Source organism: Canis lupus, chromosome 22 (genome assembly GCF_003254725.2).
Source record: "Canis lupus dingo isolate Sandy chromosome 22, ASM325472v2, whole genome shotgun sequence".
Lineage (NCBI taxonomy): Eukaryota > Metazoa > Chordata > Mammalia > Carnivora > Canidae > Canis > Canis lupus.
The window spans coordinates 2,470,887-2,483,062 of record NC_064264.1 but is presented as its reverse complement, the minus strand read 5'-3'; the positions used below and the strand labels follow the sequence as shown (position 1 = coordinate 2,483,062).

General features: G+C 37.3%; 1 protein-coding gene across 5 annotated transcripts in view; it reads left to right on the top strand.

Moving 5' to 3' along the window:
• Positions 1 to 12,176, top strand: part of FNDC3A (fibronectin type III domain containing 3A) — a 175,523-nt gene that overhangs the window by 126,522 nt on the left and 36,825 nt on the right. For all 5 annotated transcript variants that reach the window (XM_035704449.2, XM_025478344.3, XM_049099193.1 and 2 more), the window contains 3 exons: positions 37 to 194; positions 9,086 to 9,145; positions 10,651 to 10,789. In XM_035704449.2, the coding sequence (XP_035560342.1) occupies positions 37 to 194; positions 9,086 to 9,145; positions 10,651 to 10,789 (357 nt within the window). The remainder of the gene's footprint in view (positions 1 to 36; positions 195 to 9,085; positions 9,146 to 10,650; positions 10,790 to 12,176) is intronic.

Below are 12,176 nucleotides of genomic sequence, written 5' to 3'. Positions count from 1 at the left end.
TGTTTCAAAGAGCTTTTAAATACTGTGTTTTTGCAGGCCTCAGATATCCAGTCAAGGACAGTAGTGCTTACCTGGTCACCTCCTTCCAGCTTCATTAATGGCGAAACAGATGAGACTACTGTACCAGAGCTCTATAGTTATGAAATTCTGGTCTCAAGTACTGGAAAAGATGGGAAATATAGAAGTGTTTATGTGTAAGTATTTGTTTTTCCCTCCCCCGCCATTTTGTAAGTCAGTGGATTATAATATAAAAGTGTTTATGTGTAAGTATTTGTTTATCCCTCCCCCGCCATTTTGTAAGTCAGTGGATTAAAGAGTTTAATGCAAATTTTGTTGTTTTTCCCTCTAAATGCTTTTATTTTGAATCTATATAAATTGACAGGTGATATTGATTTCAATGTATGTAGTACAAATGCCAGCTGGTACATATCTGTCTACACTACTTTGGAATAATTGCTTTCATTGGCCACATTCAACTTTAGTATTTTTCAGTAGGCTTTCTGTAGATGTTTCCACTCTTCACGTATTCCGAAGACATAACTTGTCATATATAGAAGCCCAGAACAGAAATAGAGAACTGTTCGATTATGAACTCGTGAAATGTGGTAATGCTCCTCTAAGGAGTTGGATTTAATTCTTTAATGTCAAGCTATTGCCCTATTGTAAAATGAATTTAGTACCAACATTACCCATTTGTATGTTGGTATGTTAATAATCATATTTTTAAGAATCTATCATAGTTCTCTTTCCTTGGTTCAAGTGTCATTATACACCAAAAACCTTACAAAGAGTCAGTGGCTAAAACTGTGACATTTATGACTGACAGTTGTAAAATAATTTTTGTCCTTATTAACATAGAAGTTGCTTATTCTAATGAAAAAGTAAAGTTGGTTATTAATAATTTAAATATTGGGAAGATTGTAAAGAAAGTGGTTAGTCATTTGAATGATCATAATTTACATAGAACACTGGACACATCAGCCTTCTTGGTATCTTTAAAAAAAAAAAAGCTAATATAAGGAAGAAAGGAAAGTGAAACTACTGCAGTATCTGTTATCTAGTCCTCATGTTTATTCTATTCGTATTTCTTAAAAGAGACAAAGCTACCTGGGAGATAAATAGGAAGATAAAGGACCATCAACATAAAGTTTCTTTTTGTGTTAATGACTAGAAGATATGGCTGCTTGCTAAGTAGAAGCATTTATCTCCATTTGCAGCCCTATCAGAGAGCACAAGAGGAACATTAGTCATCTTCTTTACACCAATTAAGGTCTTTCTCTGAGGATGCTACTTGCACCTGCCCAATTCATTAAAATGTACTTTCCTCAGTGGATTGTATTTTCCTTATCATATTTCCTGGTTTTGATTTGAGAAATGGGGTGGGAGGAAGGGAGGTCCATAACGTGAGAGGAGAGAAACTTGGCTGAAGAAAATTTGGCAGAGAATAGTGATTTTTTTAAAAAATAAATAGAAAATAGGCTGGGTTTTTTGGCCACATATATTAGTAAAAGTTGTGTCAAATGACTATTTTAAGAAAATGTATTCTGTTATATTTGAAAATGTGAAAATGTAACAGTGGCCATGAGTGAAATGCTTCACTTCAGATTATTCACTTTTTTTAATGATCTGCTCATTCAACTGTAGTATTTTAAATAAGATTCCATGTTATACTCTAATAAAAGGCAGAAATAGCACATTCCTTGTAAAAAAAAATAGGTGGTTTTGATTTTGACAGTACATAGGGTTTATTCGTTTTAATTGTGCAAAATGAATTTTTAAATAATTGAAACTATTTTTTTCTTTAATAAGCTAAATGTCTTCCCTGTCTACGCTAAAAAAAAAAAAAAAAGAAGAAGAAGATTGGTTGATCTGCTTAGGATACCTTTTGTTTTTTGTTTTTATCTTATTTATTTAGTGATTCATCACTTATATACAACACCGAGTGCTGATCATAATAAGTGCCTTTAATACCTGTCACCCATTTAGCCCATACCCCCATCAACCCTCATTTTGTTCTCTGTCCTTAAGAGTCTCTTATGGTTTGCTTCCCTCTCTTTTTTTTCCTTCCCATGTGTTCGTTTTGTTTCTTAAATTCTATATATGAGTGAAATCATATGGTATTTGTCTTTCTCTGACTGACTTATTTCACTTAGCATAATATACTCTAGCTCCATCCACATTGTTGCAAGTGGCAAGATTTCATTCTTTTTGATGGCTGTGTGTGTGTGTGTGTGTGTGTGTGTGTGTGTACATACAGCACATCTTCTTTATCCATTCATCAGTTAATGGATATTTGGACTGTTTCCATAGTTTGGCTATTGTTGATAATGGTGCTGTAAACATCAGAGTGCATGTACCCGCTTCAGATCTGTATTTTTGTACCCTTTGAGTAAATAGCGGTGTGATTGATGGATCATAGAGTAGTTTTATTTTTAGCTTTTTGAGGAACCTCCATACTGTTTTCCAGAGTGGCTGCATCAGTTTGCATTCCCATCAGCAGTGTGAGAGGGTTCCCCTTTCTCTGCACCCTCGCCAACATCTTTTGTTCCTTGTGTTGTTAATTTTAGCCATTCTAACAGGTGTGAGGTGGTACCTCATTGTGGTTTTAATTTTTCTGTTCCCTGATTATGAGTGATGTTGAGCATGTTTTCATGTGTCTCTTAGCCATCTGGATGTCTTTAGAAAAATGCCTACTCACATCTTCTACCTATTTTTTAACTGGATTATTTGCTTTTGGAATGTTGATTTTGGTAAGTTCTTTATAGATTTTGGATACTAACCCTTTATCAGATAATGCATTTGCAAATATCTTTTCCCATTCCATAGGTTGCCTTTTCATCTTATTGACTGTTTCCTTCACTGTGCAGAAGCTTTTTATCTTGATGAAGTCCCAGTAATTCATGTTTGCTTTTGTTTCCCTTGCCTTCAGCAACGTTTCTAGTAAGAAATTGCTATGGCTTAAGTCAAAGAGGTTGCTGCCTGTGTTCCTCTCTAGGATTTTGATGTTTTCCTATCTGACATTTAGGTCTTTCATCCATTTTGAATTCAATTTTGTGTATAGTATAAAATGTGGTTTAGTTTCATTCTTACACATGTGGCTGTCGAGTTTTCCCAACACCACTGAGATTTTTCCCATTGAATATTCTTTCCTGCTTGTCCAAGATTAGTTGAGCATATAGTCGTGAGTCTATTTCTGGGTTTTCTCCTCTATTCCATAGATCTGCGTGTCTGTTGATTTTTCTGCCAGTACCATACTGTCTCAATGACTACAGCTTTGTAGTAAAGCTTGAAGTCCAGATTCCTGGTGCCTCCAGCTTTGGTTTTCTTTTTCAACATTCCTTTGGCTATTTGTGGTCTTTTGTGGTTCCATACAAATTTTAGGGTTGGTTGTTCTAGCTCTGTGACAGATGCTGGAGTTACTTTGATAGGAATTACATTAAATGTGTAGATTGTTTTAGGTCGTATAGACATTTTAACAATGTTTGTTCCTCAATCTATGAACATGGAATTGTTTTGCCATTTCTTTGTGTCCTCTTCAATTTCTTTCATAAGTGTTCTATATTGTCAGAGTATAGGTCTTTTACCTCTTTGGTTAGGTTTATTCCTAGGTGTCTTATGGGTTTTGGTGCAATTGTAAATGGGATGAATTCCTTGATTTCTTTTTCTGCTGCTTCATTATTGGTGAATAGAAATGCAATAGATTTCTCTATTTTGGTTTTATATCCTGTAACTTTGTTGGATTCATATTCAGTTGTTCAATGGAGTGTTTGGGATTCCTACAGAGTATCACGTTGTATGCAAATAGTGAAAGTTGGACTTCTTCCTTGCCAATTTAGATGCCTTTTATTTCTTTCTGTTGATTGACTTCCAATAGTGTGTTAAATAGTACTGGTGAGCATGGACATCCTTGTGTTGTTCCTGACTAGAGGAAAAGCTCTGTTTTTCCCCATTGAGGTTGATATTAGCTATGGGTCTTTTGTATTTGGCCTTTATGATGTTGACGTTATGTTCCATGTATACCTACTTTGTTGAGAATTTTTATCAAGAATGGATGTTGCATTTTGTCAGATGCTTTTTCTGCATCTGTTAAGATAATCGTGTGGTTCTTCTCCTTTCTTTTATTAATGTGGTGTGTCACATTGATTGGTCTGTGAATGTTGAACCACCCCTGCAGCCCTAGGAATAAATAAATAAATCCCACTTGATTGTGGTGAATAACTCTTTTAATATGCTGTTGGATTTGATTTGATAGTATTTTGTTGAGAATTTTTATATCCATGTTCATCAGGAATACTGGTCTATAATTCTTTTTAGTGGGGTCTTTGGTTTTGGAATCAGGTAATACAGGCACCATAGAATGAGTTTGGAAGTTTTCCTTCCATTTCTGTTTTTTGGTACAGTTTGTGAGAAGAATAGGTATCAGCTCTTCTTTAAATGTCTGATAGAGGGGATCCCTGGGTGGCTTAGTGGTTTAGTGCCTGCCTTTGGCCCAGGGTGTGATCCTGGAGACCCGGAATCGAGTCCCGCATTGGGCTTCATGCATGGAGCCTGCTTCTCCCTCTGCCTTTGTCTCTGCCTCTCTCTGTGTGTGTCTCTCATGAATAAACAAATAAAATGTTATAAATAAATAAATAAATAAATAAATAAATAAATATCTGATAGGATCCCCTCGTAGCCATCTGGCCCTGGGCTTTTGTTTGTTGGGAGAGTTTTGATTACAGATTCAGTTTCCTTGATGGTTCTGGCTCAGTTCAAATTTTCTATTTCTTTTTCTTTCAGTTTTGGTAGTTTGTATGTTTCTAGGAATTTGTCCCTTTCTTCAGTTGCTCAGTTTGATGGCATAGAATTTTTCATAATCTCTTATAATTGTTTGTATTTCTGTGTTATTGGTTGTGATCTATTTCATTTGTGATTTTTTTTTGAGGTCCTTTCTCCTTTTTGATAAATCTGGCCTAGTGATTTAGCTATTTCATTAATTATTTCAAAGAACCAGCTCTTGTTTCACTAATCTGTTCTACTGGGTTTTTTTGTTTCTATATAATTTATTTCTGCTCTAATTTTCATTATTTTCCTTCTTCTGTCAGCTTAGGCTTTATTTGCTCTTCCTTTCCTAGCTCTTTTAGGTATAAAGTTAGGTTGTGTATCTGAGACTTTCCTTACTTTTTTTTTTTTTTTTTTAAAGATTTTATTTATTTATTCATGAGAGACACAGAGAGAGAGGCAGAGACACAGGCAGAGCGAGAAGCAGGCTCCATGCAGGGAGCCCGATGCGGGAATCAATCCCGGGACTCCAGAATCAGGCCCTGGGCCGAAGGCAGGAGCTCAACCGCTGAGCCACCCAGGGATCCCCTTTCCTTGCTTTTTGGGATAGGCCTGTATTTCAAGGACCTCTTAGGTCCACTTAGGACCGCCTTTGCTGCATCCTAAAGGTTTTGGACTGTCTTGTTTTCATTTTCATTTCATTTCATTATATTTTTATTTTTTTTCTTTAATTTCCTGGTTAACCCATTCACTCTTTGATAGAATGTTCTTTAACCTCCATGTGTTCATCATGGTCTTTCCAAATTTTTTCTTGTGATTGACTTCAAGTTTCATAGCATTGTGGTCTAAAAATACACACAGTATGATCCCAATCTTTTTGCACTGGTTTGAGGCCTAATTTGTGACCTAGTATGTGATCTTTTCTGGAAACTGTTCCATGTCCACTTGAATGTGTATTCTGCTGTTGTAGGATGAAATACTCTGAATATCAATCTGTTAAGTCCATCTGGTCCAGTGTGTCATTCAAAACCATTGTTTCCTTGTTAATCTTCTGCTTAGATATTCTGTCCATGGCTGTAAGTGGAGTGTTAAAGTCCCCTACTATTGTATTATCAATGGATTTCTTTTAAGTGTTACTGATTTATATAATTGGGTGCTCCCAAGTTGAGGGCATAAATAATTACAATGTTAGATCTTCTTCATGGACAGACTCCTTAATTGTGATATAATCCCTTTCTTCATCTCTTATTACAGTCTTTGGTTTAAAATCTAGTTTGTCTGAGGGGAGGTGGGTGGGGGAATGGGGTAACTGGGTGATGGGCACTAAGGAGGGCACTAGATAGGATTACCACTGGGTGTTATTCTATATGTTGGTAAATTGAATTTAAATTTTAAAAAATAAAATAAAATCTAGTTTGTCTGACATAAGTAGGGCTACTTCAACTTTCTTTTGATGTCCATTAGCATGATAGATGGCTCTCTATCCCCTCACTTTCAATCTGCAGATATCTTTAGGTCTAAAGTGAATGTCTTATAGGCAGCACATAAATAGGTCTTACTTTTTTATCCTTTCTGATACCTTTTGTCTTTTGATTGGAGCATTTAGTCTGTTTACATTCAGAGTGATTATTGATAGGAATTTAGTGCCATTGTGTTACCTGTAAAGTTGGTGTTTACAGTGATATATTCTCTGTTCCTTCCTAGTCTTTGTTGCTTTTGGTCTTTTTTTTTCCTCATTCAAAGAGTTCCCTTTAATATCTCTTGCAAGGCTGGTTTAGTGGACACAAACTCCTTTAGTTTGTTTGGGAAACTGTTTATCTCTCCTTCTATTGTGAATGAGAGGCTTGCTGGATAAAGTGTTCTTGGCTACATATTTTTCCCATTCAGCATGTTGAATATATCTTGCCATTCTGTTCTGGCTTGCCAAGTTGCTGTGGACAGGTCTGTTGCAAACCTGATCTGTCTTCCCTTGTAGGTTAAGGACTTTTTCTGGTTTCAGGATTCTTTCCTTTTCTGTGGTTTTTTTTTTTTTTTTTTTTTGAATTTAACTGTGGTAAATGTTAGTGATGACTGGGTTTTGTTGAATTTAATGGGAGTTCTCTGCGCTTCTTGGATTTCAATGTCTGTTTCCTTCCCTAGATTAAGGAAGTTTTCACCTATAATTTGCTCATATAAAATCTTCTGCTCCTTTTGCCTCTCACTACTTCTTCTGGGACTCCTGTGATCAACTGTTAGTATGCTTTAAGGAGTCACTGAGTACCTTAACTCTAAGTTCGTGATCTTCTATGTTTCTTTTCCTCTTCTTTTCAGCATCATTATTTTCCATAATTTTATCTTCTGTATCTATAGCCTCTGCTTCGTCCATCCTCAGTATCATTGCATCCAGTTGGTTTTGTATCTTGGTTATTGCATTTTTTATCTTAGCTTGACTAGCTTTTAGTTCTTTTATCTCCACAGTTAAGGATTCTCTAGTATCTTCTATGCTTTTCTCAAACACAGCTAGTATCTTTACAATTGTTACTTTATTTAAATTCTTGTTCTGGCATCTTACTTATATCCATATTGATTAAGTCCCTGGCCATTACTTCTTCCTGTTCTTTCTTTTGGGGTGAATTCCTCCATCTTGCCATTTTGTCTAGGTCACCATTTTTTTGTGTGACTGTTAGAAAAGCCTGTTATATCCCTGCTCCTGACAGCAATGGCTATATTAAGAAAAGGTCCTATACTGTCTTGGGCCTGGTAATTCAGGAGATGTTTCAGAGTATGTGCTCTGCTGTTTTGTTTTAGCTGCTTCTCTCAGGTCAGTCCTCTGCAGGGTTTCTCCTTGCCTGCAATGGGGGATGTTTAGACCTTGTCCACTATATAGCAGGTTTGAACTATGTGTGTTTTGGTCTGCTTGTTAAAAGAAGCTGGATCCCACCGCCCCCCACCACCCCAAAAGAAATGAGATTCTATTTCCCTAGAGCTAAAGCTTTACAACTCTCTTATGATCAGTAGGCTTGGTGTGTGTGAGGTTGTGTGCTGGTGTTCTGAGGGATGGGCCTGCTACCCAGATTCTCAGGCCGACTTGCCCTTGTGGAGATGCACTTGCGGGGGGGCGAAGGGGGGGTGCCTGGTGTAAGCAGCTCTGACCTCCACTGGGGGGTGCTGTGTTGTTCACGGACGTTGGTCAGTGCTGATACATGGGGGGAAATGGTGTCACCCCACTCTCCTCCCTGGACTGAGGAGTTCGCAGCCACCACTCTTCAGGAAACCCTCACAGAAGAGCAAGCAGCCGCTCCTCTTGTGCCCCCAGCTTCTGTCAGACTCCTGCCTCACCCTGTCTCTGCCAACTGGTGCAGTGTTTTATCTCAGGCATGGAGCTAGCTTTCAAAACTCCCAGTTTTACGGACTCACACTAATCTGGGGGAGGGTCTTGTTGCACTATGGCTGCTATAGGTTTGTCCCAGAAAAGCAGTCACATAGTTGCACAGTAGTTCAGAGTTAATGGTAAAGTGCAGCAAAAACTGGCAACATGGCTTGCTGCCCTCAGCCAATCAGTACCTGTTCCCATGCTAGTGAACAGATACACATCAGTGCCACCAGTCCTTTTGTCCCCTGAGAGACCATGCCACCATTCCCAAATGCACTGCAAGAAGGGGAACTGTTTCTCCCCATGTGACCCAGGGGATCCTCAGACCACAGTGTGCTGCCTACTTCTGGGTCTCTGCCCTCCTTCCCTATCAGAGCACTGCTGAGCCTGCCAGGCACAACTCCAGCAGTGGTACAGACTTGGAAAACAAGACTCTGAGCTCCACTGCTTATGAAAATTTGCCATAGTTAGCCTCTTTCCCTTTCTCAGTTGTTGGTTTTGGGGAAGATTTTTTCTTGTCTGGTCCCCTGCTCTTCTCTCCCCCCAAATCCACCCTCTCCACAGCTCCTGCCTACCACGAGGTGGCCATTTTTTCTACCTATAGATGTGCAGCTTTGTTCTCTCAGTTCTCAGATCAATTTCTTGGGTGTTTAGAATGCTTTGATATTTATCTAGCTATATTGGAGGGACGAGGCAAACTGAGAGGCCCCCCTGCTCCTCCACTGTCTTAACAGGCTCTCCGTCCCAGTGTGTGGACACCTTTTTGTTTTAAAATGGTATGTAGACACATGACTTAAGTTTGCCACGTATCCTTATTACACAAATTCCATATTGGTGGAATCTGAATATGGTTACAATTGATAAGGTAGCAGTATAATTTCATAAACTGCCACAAACTGAAGTGTACATAATATAAGTCCTCTAGAAATGCTTGTGTATCAGACAGTGAAATGTTTCTTTTTTTCCCCCCAGAGGAGAAGAAACAAGTGTCACTTTAAATGATCTCAAACCAGCTACAGATTACCATGCAAAGTAAGGAATTCCTACATGTTGGTTTAATATGATAGAGCATAGGTATTTTTTAATAATTTAATTAAAAGCCTAGAATATACTTTATTAATTTTGGATTAAAAACATGGAATTTGTGGACTTCGGTTTTCTTTTGGTACATTTGTCAACACAATCCCAAAAAAAAAACTCAAAAACATTTCACTGAAGTGTATGTTGAATGGTTAATCATCCTGTTTGTAGGACCTTGGGATTGGAATGAATATACAGATAGTAAGTGTAATATATCTGCATATCTAATTTATTAGCACATGGAAAACTTTTGAAATTTTTACAAAACAGAAGCATAAATAGTAGTTGGTTTGTACTAATATATTTTTACTACATCATGTTCCAGAAAGAGTTTGAGATACTAAAACTTTTAAAATTTCACACCATTTAGGGGCCCCTGGCTCGCTCAGTCAGTGCATACGACTCTTGATCTTGAGGTTGTGAGTTGAAGCCCCACATTGGGTGTAGAGATTACTTAAAATAAAACCTTTAAAAAAATTCATATTTAACTGAGGCAACTTAGATACTGTTTTTTTCTGTGTAGTTCTATTATAATTTACCAACATTTTACAAACTAAAGTCTCCCCAGCTGGGACTCATTAATCTGTTACTTGGTTAATCACCTCCATTTTTAAAAAGAGCATTTGTGGTTGGGATTACTCCTATTAAACTATTAAATTAAGTCTTCATGAGGATCCCTGGGTAGCTCAGTGGTTTAGCACCTGCCTTCGGCCCAGGGCGTGATCCTAGGGTCCCAGGATCGAGTCCCACATTGGGCTCTCTGCATGGAGCCTGCTTCTCCCTCTGCCTCTGTCTCTGCCCCTCTCTCTGTCTCTCTCTCTCCTTGTCTCTCTCTCTCTCATTAATAAATAAAATCTTAAAAAAAAAACTATTAAATTAAGTCTTCGGTTATACTTTCTGTGGATGAACCCAAAGTATTATACAACTTAGCATTTTTCAAATGGTGGAGACTGCAACCATTATCGAACCATGGACTTTTGTGGGTTACATTTAGCATTTTTTAGTTAAATAAACAAATGGCATAGAAAGTATATTACCTTATAGATATTGTTTCCAGATACTTTTCTTTGTTGTGTGTGTGTATGAGCAAGTACATACGACACAGATAGTTGTCACAACTTAAAATGTGGTACAGTCAAAATAAAAAGGATGAAAGCCACTAGTCTATCCTATATTTCTTTTTTTAAGAACCATCCTTCTAATGTGCATAATTTTCTTTTTTTTTTTCTTTTAAAGACTTTATTTTTAAGTAATCTCTACACCCACTGTGGGGCTTGAACTCACAACCTGAAGATCAAGAGTCACGTACTCTACCAACTGAGCTAGCCAGGTGCCCCACCCTTGTTTTCTTGATAGAACATGAGAGGGCACATTACTAATTTCAAGTATTGAAAGGTTGTTGGCATTGAAGGCAGAATACAATGATTCTGCTAATTAAAACTGTGTATTATCACCAGAGTCCAGGCTGAATACAATTCTGTGAAGGGAACTCCTTCAGAAGCTGAAAGCTTTACCACCTTAAGCTGTGAACCTGACATACCTAATCCACCCAGGATAGCCAATCGCACCAAAAATTCACTCACTTTGCAATGGAAGGTAAGAATATTCTTCAGAGTATTTTCTAACTGGACATTTACTCCCTCCTCTCCCCCGCTAATATTAAATTTCAGTCGTTTGTACTTGGAGACAAAAAGGAACTTTAAGCTAACTTGTTCTTCTTTACATATATTAAATGGGCACTTGTTATATCTTGAATTAATATTCGTAGTGGTTTTCTTACTTTATGTAAATATAGCAGAAAAGACTGATACATAATTAGCAGTCCTTATTATACTGGACATGGGATGACATTGAGAGTCTCAGCAATGCTTCTCAAGTTCATTACAATGCCTATATCCTGAATTTTATCATAAAACAAGAGTTCATAATAACTAGACTTATAGTCTTAAAAATACAATATGACATCTTAAAGGAATATTCCATTAAATACTCTGTTTTAATAGAATAATATATATGCTAATATATAAATCTTTGTGTCCAGTTACACAAGAATATATAATAAAGTGGACTGACAACACAGATAGAATTGGTAATTCAGATAGTACAGACAGCACTGTCATTGGAGACATGATTTACTAAAATGATACATGAGTCTTGGTAAATTTCTGAACAAATTAAGTACAGTCTTTCTCAAATTGCAGAGTAGTTTCCTTTTGGAAAAATCCATTAACTTAAAACTATAGAAGGGGCGCCTGGGTGGCTCAGTCGGTTGTGTCTACATTCGGCTCAGGTCATGATCTCAGGGTCCTCGGATCCAGCCCTGCATCGGATCGGGCTCCCTACTCTGCCAGGAGTCTGCTTCTCCCTCTGCCCCCCTCTCTCTCTTTCTCTCATAAATAAATGAATAAAACATTCTAAAAAAATACCTTATAAAGTGAAATTAGGTTCTAGGCTCTGATAATGATAAACAGATATTTCACCTACATGGATGCCCAGGAGGACATTCAAAAATCCTAGAGAAAGAGAACAATGTCTCTCACTATATAGAATTATTAGCATCCTTCATCCTCACCTGTAAAAGTTAACCTTTCTTCCCTTGCCATAATTGTGATGGTCAGAAATATCCGCAACAAAATCTCTAAACATCCACTGCAAGGGAATACCACCCCTGTTAGCAATTGTTGATATGCAGTAAGAAAATAACTACTAGTCTGGATTTAATTATCTAATCTTACCCAAGAACAAAACTCAGAGCTAGCTTTCTCTATGAAAGCTTTTGATAATATGAAACTTACTACTTATTGGGGCTTATTAGTTCCTAGTTCTTCTAAGGATGTTAGATGCTTTATGCAGTTAAAAAGTACTATTAGCACACGTAAATCAGACAAGTATGTACATACATACATTTTTGTATGTGATAAGTATGACTAATTTTATTTCATGTCACTTAAGAGCAATTTGGTGGGGCCAATAGAGTCACAGC